Raw genomic sequence first — 14,106 nt, forward strand, 5'->3', positions numbered from 1 at the left:
TACCGTGTCGATTTTAACATCGTGTATGTATTAAGCGAAAAACGACTTGTCTGCCTCAGTGATATCTTTTCTTATCTCGTATCTCAAGAAAAGCAACGCCTGTCCAAATAATCACTAAAATTGACGTATCAAAGAACATAAGAACATAAGAATACGGACGATCGTCACGACGGAATATTGCGAGAAATCATAAACTGGAAAAGCGGCAATCGATACGTCAACGAGTAAGCTGCTACCCTGCAGAAGCCCGATCCTTTCTTCAATCTTTTATTCATAACGCACAAGCGTCAAGCTACTTCATCTCTTGATACCCTTCTTTTTTCTTCCACGCTTCCAACTACGTATTTCCAAGCTTGTGTTTTTCTGCTCGGACGTGTTACTTTGCATGCACGAAGAACGGGCATGAAGATCGGCCAGCGTCCCTTATGCGGCATGACACGAATATCCTACATTTTATTCCATATAAACAGGCAGCTAAATTCCAGTAAATCTACTCGCTGCGATATTAAACTACATACAATGAATAAGAAATCACGTAAAAATGCGTCTCACCTAAATTGTCCCGTGCCATGCGCTCCACGTGTAATTCGTAAGAGGAATCTCAATGTTTTTAGTAATTTCTGAAATAACAAATCTTTTGATTTTAGTTAAACATTGCATTCGGTATTCGATAGTTGCAATAGGCAAATTATGGATGCTATCGATCATCTACATGACGAATTGTAATTGCCTGCTATAAACACATAAGTAATAAATGCATGCCTCGTATTAATTGTGTACAAACTATACTGTGCATAATCACAGCTACTGATTCGTTCCACGAAATAGGAAGAATTTATCACAAGTAGACGCTATCATGACCCGCAGTAAAGTTAATTCGTGGTTTTTGAAAAACTGAAATGCACTTGCAAGTTTCAACATCTTTGACCACAAATCTTCGCTCACGTTTTAAGGGTCTCGTTCCCAACAACTCTTAGAATTCCTTAAATCGCCGTTAAGTTCTATGATCGTACAGGTTTACGAGACTTCTCGACTTTTACGATTTACGTAATACTTACGCGTGCTCGCCGCTTTACAACCCGGTTAATATGATACTTCCTGTTAGTTAATTGCTATAGGCTAGACACGCTGGTTAATAATATTCATGAGAAACGGCCAGCGTTCAGTTTATGTTTGGTGTTCAAATATATCCTAAGGCTTTGCGACTGCTACGTTTCCTTTGTAACTGAAAGCAGCTTCTCTACAACAGAAACCCTTGGCAAGCAGGTGGGTATTCATTTTAGTAGCAATAAACTTTCTCGAAACTCGAAAGCTGCTGTATGTGTCTCATAAGACGAAATAGAATAGCGTCGTTCGGAACGGACAATACAATTACAGAACGATCCTATCCTATATAAACGGAGCTTTCGCCTCTTTCGATTCATCTCATAACTACAACTATTTCATTGTGTTGTAGGATCTTTTCTTTTTTAAAATCGTGGCAACGTAAGATAAATCGGGGATTTTGGTGAAGCAAGTAAACCGAGACGACAGCCGAAATTCAATAAATTTATCGCGATCACGAGACGTTCTTCCGAGGGGGACATTAATTAAACGACGCTGCCCGGCCCGGAGATGTTATCATACTACTGCGTTCACACGTGTGGAGAAAAGCCTGATTAATGGAACTTGGCTGACCGGAAAAATGATCGTTTCCTTTCTTTTCTTTTTTTTTTTTTTTTTTATCGCCAGCGTAAAACGAAGATTTGATTAAAACTGCGTTTCATATTCTACTGTTATTCTATTATCTATCTTTATCGACTGATCGAGAACCGATTACAATTATTATAAAGACCAGTACAAATGTAATGGAGCAATGAATTTTTTCGAGAAATTTCTATGACAATTTTTAAGGAGCAATCTGTAGAATCATGGGACTAATGAGAAACGTAAAGACCAGACATTGATTCGTAATACATCGCAGAAGTTCGTTATTCGACTCATTTATGCTCGAGTGTTCTTGTCGATCCTCGCAGATTCGCATTAGAAAATCGTGAAGTCTAGTTGCTGTGAACGTCGAGCATACTCAACGTAGGACAATTAAGGCAGAAAACTGGCCAGCCTCTTCAGTGTCGGTTTACGTTGACTACGCAGTCAATTACGAACTTCAGTAACTTCGAGAATTATCAGAAACCAATTTTGCTAAAATTCAATGGGAATTTGTCCGACTAACAGAATCCGCAATTCTATCGGCGAAACTATACTACTCTATCGTTTGAATCAACTCATCGTAATTACAATAACTCGTAAGATCTTCGATTGGGCTTGCTTCGATCGTTGAATTACTCCAATAAGAGGTGACACCTTGACACGATAGCGGCTATCGAACACATCAAGTAGAATATAAATGAACGTGAGATTGAAAATGCGTGACTTGGTGTACCACAAATTGTATCGTTGGAATGAAATATTATGCTATTTTCTTACATTCGTCCACTAGATTATTGTCAAAAAGTGTCGTATCTGACGTACAATCCTCTCTCAGCGATATCTTCCTTTTTTATTTCACGTATTCCGTGACCTATTAAAAAATTCTCCACGGTATAACGAAATTGTAAAAGGGATCGGATTTATACGTTCACGGCGTCTTAACAAATGACTTGACAAAGACCCGATAAAATAAGAATTCGAAACCATGGTCAGAAGGGTATATCCTATTGTTAACTGTGATTCAATCTTCGCTGAAAAAGATAGAATGTTACAGCGTACTGCAACTCTAACTGTTGAGGTGCATCGATCGGTGATTCTGCTTGATACTGTAATTTAAGACATCGCTATATCCATTGTATATTTCCGTAATATTCTTAGCTCAGTTGCCGTTTGTGTGGAAGAACGACGTTCGTGCATTTTCTAAATCGTCTTTGCTATCAACGCAAGAATAACGGCTGTCACCAGACGAAAATAGCATTACGGATGGATAAGCTGGATGACGATGTTTCGTACTCACTGAGAAGAGGGAAGGATTTCTTATTAAAGCTACTTTTCTTCATTTTTGATGTGCCATTAATATGACAAAAGGAGCAGTTTCCTGAAACGAGTACTATTATTTGTTAGCTGGAAAATACGAAAGATCGAAAGGCCCGTTAAAGATACAAAACTTTTTCTAACCGTTTGGAATCGTAAAAGAGTTAAACGCAGCACGATCGTTTATCCCCAACTTCCGAATATTTTTAACAAATACGCAAGTTATACAATGCGTTATAAAATTTATTTATTTATGCAAGTTATAAAATTGCACTTGCGAATTCGCAACTCGCTCATAATCGATTTGCATATTCGATTTGCATACTCGAAATTCAGATGACTGGAAAATTTCTCATTTCAGGTAACTTGGATCAGGAGAAAAGACAGGCAATTATTGACGCTGGGTACAGACACTCATGTCATCGACACGCGATTCATGGTTATTTCAAACAGCCCAGACTGGACTCTGTTGATTAAGAACGTCCAACGCGAAGATGCTGGACTTTACGAGTGTCAGGTGGTAATTTAATATATAACGATATTTAAACGAATCGAAACAATTCGAAGCCTGTTTTATCGAGACAGATTCAAACGGAGCCGGTCCAGCAACGATTCATTCGTCTAAGCATCACGGAGGCGTACTCCATGATTCCCGGAGGACCAGACCTTCACGTCAAACAAGGATCTAGTCTTCGACTGGAATGTCAGCTGATAGCATCGACGGAGGCACCGAGTTTCATCTTTTGGTATCGCGAAGGTCGCATGATCAACTACGACGATGAACCAGGGGTTAAAGTGGAGGCTACGAAAAACGGTTCGATTCTCGTGGTTGACAAAGTGAAACTTTCTCATGACGCTAATTACACTTGTTGGCCCAGCAATGCCAGGCCAGCATATATCATGATACACGTGATCGAAGGTTGGTTATCTATATTTTTTTCTTTCCTCTATATATTTCGTTTCTTTTCCTTTCGCGAATACAGGATTTAGTCGTTTGCAAAATCTTTTCTTTCAAAAGTACTTGCCCCTCGGCTCGTTTAATTTCACTACTTTTAATTTTCGATAAATAACTTATTTGCTTACTATTTATTCTAGTACGAACAAATGTTATTTCCTCACTGTTCTATCTCTGTTTATAGAAGAGGAAAAACCAGCAGCTATGCATGGCGGTGATCGGCGAAACGCTACATCGAAAGCGTCCATCAATGTCATGTTGATTTTTCTGACTTTCCTCGGTATACGCACCTCGAATCGACTTCATCCGCGGCAAACCTGTGTCACGTGACTAGCCTACCGTGTCAACTTTGTCACCGAATTGATGCCTGCTGCGGAATTCCAAATAATTTCGATGCCATTTTCGTATATCTCTTCTTACTTTACACTTTACAACGTTACTCGTGCTTGACTTACATACATTTAACGTCGTCGGTAATTTGCTGAGCACGTGCAACGAAACTTGCCAATTTCATCTGACGCTTTCTAACATCTTAAAATGTTAACTGAAAATAACAATAACGCGATGCAGCAAATTCATCGTAAAATTTTGAAACAATATCAGCAAGTGCGCCGTCACCTCGCAATATTTCTCGACTTGCATCGGTTGATCTACGGTTTAACTATAGTACAATACTCGAGACCGCTATGTCGACGGTTAAATTTCCGAAATTCGATATTCTTAAATCTCCGTTCCAATAAATGTTGAATGTCAAATACGTAACGCATCTGCAACGCTGCGTATAAGATACAACAATTTTCGTGAAATGTGCGACCAGACATAAACTCAAGCAATATTAAATCAAGTATTATGTTCATTTGAATCACATCCTTTAAATATTTTTATCGTCATAAACGTACAAAGAATGATCTTCACCTCGACGCATTTACCATTTCTCTTTTCCTAAAACGAGCACGGACTTCCGTCCGAGTTTCTACTCGTACGCATGAAATAATAAACCATCGAGTCAAAAGAGATAGCTATTCTTTTTTTCTTTTTTTTTTTTTTTTTTTTTTTTTTTTTTTTTTTTTTTTTTTTTTTAGTTGCCTGCACACAAACTAGACTCGCCGGAAATTTCAGTAATGAAGAAAAAAACACGCGAAACGTTTTATCGATGTGAAATATGAATCCAGAGATACAGGTATCGCATTTAACGCGCATTTTCATTTTGCCGTGTGTCGTGTGTTTTCTATCGTAATTAATCGTGAATAAAAATGAAAGCTATTTCGCGAATTGTCGGCGAATAGACAAGTTCACATTCATTCGTAAAAGAGTCGATGTAACGTGGCAGCGACACTCTGATAAACAGTTAAAAAGACATTTGCGAGTTCGGATAATTTAATCCATTAAAAGTGTCGCGCAATGTCGCTTTATACCATTTGCCGTTTGAACGCGCACAAAAGCGAACTTAATAAATTCTAAGGGCAAAGCCACGCTTTCACGTTTCACTAACAGTTTCGTGAGTTAACAACGTTTAAACGAGCCAAATCACATACAGCTACGAATGCCCATCTTGGTCTCAAATTCTTTTCAATGCTCTTTACGCTCGTGAATTCACAACGATTTTATCTTTTTTCGAAGAAACACGATCGCACTCCGAAACCGCGTGAATAGTTCAATCTCGCTGCGTGTATAACATTCCAATGAAACAGAAAAACATTTAAAGTCACTTAAAACACGGTTAAACAAGGATTTTCTTGTCCTATAGTTGCCAATTTTATAGTCCGACACGATCTTCTTTAGAAAAGTATCGTTTGTCGGATGCTTCGTCGAAGGAAAAAGAGAAATCTATCCTATAGACATAGTCTAATACTCGTTATTATTTCCTGATAACATTCGAAATAATCACTTGATGTATTAATATGTGATCAATGTACATACGCGTGTATGCTAATTACAATATCTACACTAAATCGTGCACACGATGAGCCTGTGTATCAAGAAGATTTTTCGCAAAATATAAGAATATTGCCATATCTTTTTACAGAGAACGAAGCATTACGCGTGTTTTATCGGATAGCAATGCCATGTACATTTTTATTCACTGTTGTATGCTGAATAATTTATCAATGACTTCTCGTTGGAACGTTGAAGTTTTCCATTAGATCCTTATGTGTAGCGTTATGGAACGCGTAAACATCGTTTCCATGCGCGAAAACTTATTAATTAACGTTCATATACTTGATACTCGTTTAACGATAGTAGATGTATCGGGTGATTTTAACATGGACGTTTGAGACTCTTTTTCGTCGACTTACCAGAGACATATGAATTGTAAAAGTAGACTCGCAAAATAAAAGAAAACGTCAGATTTTCATCATTTCATCCATGATATTATAACATACAGAATAAATTGGACATTTTGAATCAATCGAGAAATGATTATTTTACGAAAGAAACGCATCTCCGATGGAGGTAAATTCAAACATAAATCGCTTTAATATCGTCACGAATTCCCCGTATCACTGTGATTCTATCTGCAGGAATTTTGCATCCAAGCCGTGGAATGTAATAATCCTCGTTGCAGCCAGGGTAACGTATAGCAAAGATGTATGTATCTTCCGTCGAGAACACACTTAATCGGATATTACGAAGTAAGTACTTGCAAAATGTTTAATGGGGAAATTATCACCAATGAAAATATTAATCCTTCGAGAGTGCCGATAGAAATTCGTACGTAACTTAGTTAGAGTTTCGTTGTAACGATCCTTGCAACGATTATCTTCGTCGATCGCCAAATTGTCGAACATCGTGAAGCAAAGGTAAGTACTATGGTTCGGTACGTGTACAAAATTTGAAATTTCCAACGATCCGTTAGTCACGTTTCGAACATCTAATCGATTTGTGACTTTACCGAGCAAACGCCAATAACCGCAGCTTATTCCGTATAATATTAATCAAAACTCAGCAGAGAATATGTACTCGTATTATCTAATTTAGTAGTATTACACAAGATATATAGAATGAATACGCATCACCAAATTGCGCTATGAATGAACTCCGAGCAATAATATATTTCGAATATGTCAAACTTGTCCAAAACATATCGAACGAATTTGTATATGAAGATTTAGATTTTATTAAAGATTTTATTAAATTACGCTGCACTGACAAGAAATTTGTTTCAATTCTGGCAAATGATTTTCCTTTTATTTCTCGTTCTATATTACCTTGAACTTCTTATATATATATCGGATTCACATTATGATTAGGGTTGGGGTTAAAGGGGCGTGAAACGAATCTTCGTTATGGTTAGACTTTGTCGTTATGCGATAGAGAAGATATTGACTAATGCAAACACGATTGTTACAGATATCGACAAGTAACCGTGGTAATTAGATACTCGAGACGCTAGTGACAATGATTCTAGGTTCGATAACGAATCCACGGTCAACAGGATAACTCTTTATTAAACGTAAAATGCTTTAACACGCAAACACGTTTAATGGGACGCTCTGTATATACTTCTCGATGTGTAACTCTTCAAGGCGATCGCACGAATCATAGACTGATGGAATATTTCCCTCCTTTTCGATTGCGTTTGTTTGTTATATACTGGTCCGAAGCTTCGAGAAGGTTCCAATCGCCGTTGCTAGGCAATCTCTGCTTGGAGTTTGATTGTTAATACAACGTGTGTCCCATTATATTGACATCTCCGAGGAAAAATGTCCATCCCGTGACCGCGGCTACGTTCGGCGACCAGTTGTGTCACCTCGAACCCAATCCCACTATCACAAGTCTCGAACAAATACAATCGGATTGAATGACAATTGTTTAATTACGGCTATAGTAGAATCTAGATTACAATATTACGGGATTTTTCCCATAGTTCCAAACGGGAGGCTCCAGTGTCCTTCCATCTCTGATATATATATATATATATATCTTATTGCTAAATTAAAGGTATCGGTTAGAACGTGCAAATTCACAACTGGAATAAAACGGACGAAATTTTGTGTATTTTTTCTTTCCACTTTTTATACAGTGGAAAACTGCAAAGTATTTTTATGATAATCGATATTTTCAATCGAATAAACCAAGAAACTGCGTCTGATCTTCATTTTGATCTGCACATATTTTCGTGCGAACAAGTTACAAAAAGGTGAATATAGATGTAGGTCTCTCAATAGAGAAGATTTCTTTTCTACTGCGTTTTCTCATAATAGCATATTTGACTTCCAAACTTCGCTTCTAGTTTTCTTTATAGAAGAAAAGACAGAAAGAATTTCCAGAATAACTATAAATACACGTACAGAAAGAAACACGATAAGTTAGCGCTTAGCTGCTGGTACGTTCAGTTACGTAGCATAGAAGTTTGAAGTACGGAAACGAAAAAAACGATGACGTTGAAGCATATTTTCTACCATGAAAAATACTGAAAGCGTAAGTAAAGTGAATGAATCGCGTACAGTTATTTTCTTCGTTGTCAGATTTCCAAGTTACTCGAATGGATCTTTTCATTTCACCAATTTCTTTGAAGATGAAAAATTTCCTTTGATACAGTACGGAAAGAAAATGTGAAAATACATTTGTTTTACTTGAATTGCATCGTAATATCAATTCGGTTGCGATATATCTAAGCAACAAGGTGCTACGAAAAGACGTTTTTATGACTTCGTTGACTGCAGTTATTTGAACCGCAGAGTTTTAATTGAAACTACTATACGAATATAGTGTAATGAAACGTACACGATCAAGCTAATTGAAAAGCCACACGATGACAAAATAGTTCGAAACAACAAACCGTAATAAACGAACGCACGAGGTTCGGGTTTTGCACTTGGCACAAGTACACTTACAATGAAAACTAGATGAAATGTGGTGTTGCTGTGAAGCAAATCTGCCACCGCCGTGCTTAATCCATTTTGCTTTCCATCGATCTCCTCTCCTCCCTTTTACATCGTTCATGACAATCGTGACCAAAACCAGTTGTATAACAAACAAACAAGAAAGTACGATGCTAGATAACCAATTTGTCCGAGTGGACAAATTGAAAGCTGTAAAAAAGAAAGTAGATCCTATTAAAACCGTATCTATTAAGATAAAAGCAACCGACTTCGATAAATTAACGTTTTTCTCAAGATTTGATAAGAAACTCTAGAATTAATTACTGAAATGGAAGTATTTGAAAGCGTTAACGAAATATTGGTACGATAGGTCGATAGTTGAAAATAAACTAATCGGTGAGCGACCTTTGGCAACGCTAGCATTGAATAAAGATACAAGAGAGAAGATAGGGCTACGTACACGTTGGTACTCGAAGAGTAAGGGTCGTGAATATCGGTTTCCAATATAACGCCCGGGATGCCTGTATTCGTAGGAGTTAATTCAAAATATCGTGAATAGTGTAGCATCTTGCAAGGTTGGACATTCCATTCTATACATATACTTTAAGGGCATACGCCTAACACATACGTCGCAGTGTTACGTTACCACCCGGTTGTCACTGTCGTTACCACAAATCCGTAAGATCCGTATAATCCTGTAAAAGCGAATGATAACGATATCGCTACTATGTAAACCACCGATTGAATTCTGGATTATCGACAATTCGCAACACCTATCTTCCCGGCTTTTAACGTAATGCCAACCTTAAATAAAAATACGCACGACTGCAAAGAAAAACAAATTGAAACTTAGAGCGAGGAGAATATCATTCTATCGACATCTGACATACTGAATCGACATACTAAATCATGTACATTCGTATCTCCTAATTTAATTTCAGTTCCCGACAGATTGAACTTAAAAAGATCAAAGATATTTTCCCTGAACTGGTCGATGACTGATTGGATGGTAATGGTCGACAGTTGAATGGTCGCCACAGGATAACAAATTATTAATTAATAATTAAATTTTGTATACCACAATTAAGTAAAGAAGTATTGAGAAATAATTGAATAGTAATTTGAAAATTTTCTACTAAATCTAAACGTGTAAAATTATGATCATTACATTGATAACTCGACTCAAATTAGACTAGACAAAACTTGATAAAACTAGATCGATAATTTCTCTCTTGAACTTTCATCTCACTATTTTGAAATACCTACTTTACCATCGCATTCTAAGTTTTTAATATGCTGTGAGTAAAACAATGACACACATCAAAAGTATGAAGCTACTCCAAAAGATGTTCTTTCGGAACAGTAATAACAGTAATATCGGTCAGACTTCGCGCGACAAAAATGTATTATTTTATGGGTACTGTGGACATATCACACGAAATATCTGATCGATAAGAAGAAAAATCTTGGAAAGATGTTGCAAAGATCTTGCGAACAGAGAGAATAGAAGAGAATCTATAAAACTATAGACGAATCAAATAAAAATAATAGGAGAGATCCCATAAAATTATGAAACAAAAAGAAATTAAAAACAAGTGCTTTCCTGTCTTACTTCGTATAATGTGAAAGTTTATTTTTACCGAAGTTCCAAACTTTCAATAAGAGGTGATTAAGACAATAAAAGTTAAGATAAATAAAAACTCAGACATTGAAAAATACTGACAGCTAATAAACTGGGGAACACAAAATCGCAGCCTTACCAATGACACAAGTTTTGACAAGATTTTACCTATTCTACCTTATCCATAGAACGTGAAGTTTCATAACTGATCATCGGAAAGAACTTGGTCGCTCCGATGATACCAACCAATATCATACAATTACAATATGAATATGTCTAATAATTGTTCATTCGTATTCAATTCAACGTATATATTATTATAAGATAAACTTACAAGGAACACAATGACAACTTTTTAAGCTTTCGAGAATGATATCTTACTCAAAATGAACTACAAGGTAAAAACCTACGTCATCTCTATTCATACAGAAATCAATGAAAACTATTTAATAAAGCTAACTACAATCGCGAGCCAATCAGCTCGCATTATTTCTTATATAATTAATAATTGTATTACGTACTGTAATGCGATTAGTAATCATATATGAAATAATACTGATTGCCCGAGTTTCACCGGCGTGGAGATTGGTGCGAGTGGAGACCCTCCCTATACACGATCCCACCCACTCTCCTTTTACGCACAACAATTTATTCATTTAAAACATCAATTTATAAAAACAAAATTCTCCTCCTGGTGTACGTTTGCAAAACGACCAACCCCTTGATTGTTATGCAAAACAAACAACGAAAAGAGTTTTAAGGAAAACCGACGCGAAAAGCTAATCCTGAAAATAAAAATAAACTAAATCTTAAAACAGCTGTGTAATTCAATATCAAACGCTATTTCTACCCATCTATTTTCTATTTATCCACCTTACTACATTTAATCCTCGATTGATATCTTTGGAATGGAAGTGAATCAGAATAAATTAGAATAATTTTAATTTTAGAGAATTTTATTTCTATCTATATACAATTCTGTATCCATATATCAAATACAATATCTGTATACAAATAAATGGTCAATATTGTTAGCAGTTAAATGTGATTTTCACCAATTAAGGATTAGTGATACGCCTATACCTATACTTAGACCTATACCTTCTCCGTGATGTAAGATTTATTCTGCACTACAGATTATGGTACAGACGAGCTATATATTATACATATGTACATATTAATTATGTTACACATTATAGACTTCCCTTACCACTTTAATGTCATTCCCAACATTACCGATGTAATATATAACTAATGTAATCAACCATTGATAACATATATTTTATAAGCTTGCATTCATATCATGACGACAGATGGCACTTTAATAATTTCGAACACCATTTCTGGCAGCAAGAAAATAATTTCGGCAAGTAGTTTTTATTGCTTAAACGTATATTCGTCGTTTTTAAGATTTATATTACAAGCTTTTTTCAAAAAAGCATAGATTTTCTATATAAAAAAAGTAGATAAAAATCATGTTTCTGTAACATGTCAATTTTAAATCGTATTTTGCATTTAAGGTGCCTAACCCCTTTTTTACCTATTTCAACAATTCATCGACAATTTTTAAAAAATTACTCACAACTAGTGACACGATTAAACATGAATGAAGCTATTTTACTTCACGAAGAGGGAAGTAAGGACTTCAAGATGTCGTTTCGTTACATCAATCCCGAGTTAAAGGTCGATAGACAATTCAATTTTCAAAGACATGTGGACGAATCCATAAATAATTTTGTTCAAAGAATACATAGGAATGTTAGTGTATATTTAAAGGAAAAAATTCACCGAAAACTGAAAAAGCATAACAAGTGTGTAACACCCATAGAAAGTTTAAAAAGTGACGTTGAAGATAATGTAAAATTTTTAAGAAATGACTCTGTCCTTAACGGTGATCTCACATGTCAAACAATCTTGAACAATTCATCGGACATAAAATTAGTCATTTTTGATGAGGAATATATATTAAAGCAAAATGTACCTTCCATTACTAAAATAGAACTACCATCGAACATTTTAATTGATTTTCCAGTTTATCCTTCTAAATTCGAAGGAACAAATATAGACAAATCGAAATCAATTTTTAACTGGTATAAAAATGAAAAGAATAAGTGGATACATGTAGGAGAAGGATTTTTATATGTTCCAAATTCTTCTGATTTAGGATGTAAATTGAAAATATCATGTATTCCAAAGAATAATGTAGAATCTGGACCTTTAACAGAGATTGTATCAAATAATATTATAGAAATTGGACCTGGCTTGTGTCTTTTTAATACCAGACATGCTTTTACTAAAGATAAATTGTCAGGTAAAAGGTAAGTTTTAAGTGAAAATATAATTTCCAATTTAGTTACATTCATTTAACATAATTGTTAAACTGAAATTTTAGTTTCAGAATAACTTCGTACAATATATTAGCAAATGTATATTCAGAAACTTCTGTCTCTAAGGAAACTTTATATCCATATTGCCCACATTATGCTTTATCTATGGATTATAGAAAATTACTAATTCTCAAAGAGTTAATAGGTATTTTTTTAATTGGATTATATCAGTGTTTTAAATTGAAAATAAAAAAATATAAATGTATTGTTAAATTTCTACAGGATACAATAGTGACATAATATGTCTTCAAGAAGTAGATAGTTCAGTATATGAAAATGATTTGAAAATGTCTTTAAGTATACTAAACTATGGTAGTATATATAATTTAAAGAACGATTTACGAGAAGGTCTCGCAATATTTTATAATCAGGACAGGTTTGATCAATTGTCCTGTGATTACAAGGTTATTTCTCAAGGCACAGATTTAGATGAATTTAATACTGTTTGGACGCAAATTCAGAACAGCCGCGTAAAGCAAACATTCTTAAACAGAAATACGATTATTCAGGTACTAGAATAATTACACTTTATTATTAAATATGATTTATTAATAATTATTTATGATATATATAATGCATTATAGACAGTAACACTTCGATCTAAAGAAAATCCTGAAATTTTAATTGTTGGCAATACACATTTATATTTCCGTGCAACAGCCGATCATATACGTTTGTTACAAGCATATTATGGTTTATCATATTTACGCACATTTGCCAAAAAAGTGAAAGAGGAGGTACTTGCAAAAACTTAATTGAATGAAAATTGAAATGTTTAATATGACTAATGACGCATTAAAAACTTACAGAATCCCGAATGCAACGTTAGTATTTTATACTGTGGTGATTTCAACAGTGTCCCAGAAAGTGGAGTTTATCAATTAATAACTCAAAATTACATACCAGAACATCATGCTGATTGGAAATCGGGTTAGTTTTATGGTTTTTATATAATAATTTCTATAAACTTTGATTTATAACAATCATATTCTATTATATCATAGATGCTGAAGAAAATGTACAAAATGTGTCTATTAAACATGACATGAACTTGTCCAGTGCATGTGGTACTCCAGAATACACAAATTACACAGCTACCTTTTCTGGTTGTTTGGATTATATATTTTATCAAACGGATTATTTAACAGTTGAACAAGTTATACCATTGCCAAGTAAAGAAGAACTTAGTGTGTATACGGGTCTTCCATCTATAGTGTCACCAAGTGATCATATTTCATTGTGTGTTGATTTGAAATGGTCAAAATAAAAATATATACATAGCACTTGATTGACATTCTTCAATTTATTTCAACA

The 14,106-nt window shown here is 35.0% G+C and overlaps 2 protein-coding genes across 14 annotated transcripts in view; both read left to right on the forward strand.

Moving 5' to 3' along the window:
- Nucleotides 1–4,532, forward strand: part of LOC122570672 (zwei Ig domain protein zig-8-like) — a 33,941-nt gene extending 29,409 nt beyond the window's left edge. For all 12 annotated transcript variants that reach the window (XM_043733292.1, XM_043733284.1, XM_043733286.1 and 9 more), the window contains 3 exons: nucleotides 3,365–3,520; nucleotides 3,589–3,922; nucleotides 4,143–4,532. In XM_043733292.1, coding sequence (XP_043589227.1) covers nucleotides 3,365–3,520; nucleotides 3,589–3,922; nucleotides 4,143–4,288 — 636 coding nt within the window. In that variant the 3' untranslated portion in view covers nucleotides 4,289–4,532. The remainder of the gene's footprint in view (nucleotides 1–3,364; nucleotides 3,521–3,588; nucleotides 3,923–4,142) is intronic.
- A 7,005-nt stretch (nucleotides 4,533–11,537) lies between these two features.
- On the forward strand, nucleotides 11,538–14,080 carry LOC122570900 (2',5'-phosphodiesterase 12-like). Of its 2 annotated transcripts, XM_043733852.1 has the most exons (7): nucleotides 11,675–11,771; nucleotides 11,926–12,723; nucleotides 12,798–12,937; nucleotides 13,015–13,301; nucleotides 13,377–13,529; nucleotides 13,602–13,722; nucleotides 13,797–14,080. In XM_043733852.1, exons 2-7 carry the CDS (start codon nucleotides 12,008–12,010, stop codon nucleotides 14,057–14,059), a joined length of 1,680 nt encoding a protein of 559 aa, XP_043589787.1. In that variant the 5' UTR covers nucleotides 11,675–11,771; nucleotides 11,926–12,007; the 3' UTR covers nucleotides 14,060–14,080. The 2 variants fall into 2 exon arrangements, with proteins under 2 accessions (XP_043589786.1, XP_043589787.1); XM_043733851.1 differs by having other exon boundaries at nucleotides 11,538–12,723.
- The last annotated feature ends 26 nt before the right edge of the window (nucleotides 14,081–14,106 follow it).

This window comes from Bombus pyrosoma, linkage group LG9 (assembly GCF_014825855.1).
Source record: "Bombus pyrosoma isolate SC7728 linkage group LG9, ASM1482585v1, whole genome shotgun sequence".
Lineage (NCBI taxonomy): Eukaryota > Metazoa > Arthropoda > Insecta > Hymenoptera > Apidae > Bombus > Bombus pyrosoma.

Excerpts from the sequence above, each read along its gene's own strand:
- LOC122570900 (XM_043733851.1), top strand. The coding sequence starts at position 11,894 with ATGTCAATTTTAAATCGTATTTTGCATTTAAGGTGCCTAACCCCTTTT. Across the intron at positions 13,302-13,376 it reads ACAGAAATACGATTATTCAG|ACAGTAACACTTCGATCTAA; the intron begins GTACTAGAATAA and ends AATGCATTATAG. Across the intron at positions 13,723-13,796 it reads TCATGCTGATTGGAAATCGG|ATGCTGAAGAAAATGTACAA; the intron begins GTTAGTTTTATG and ends ATTATATCATAG.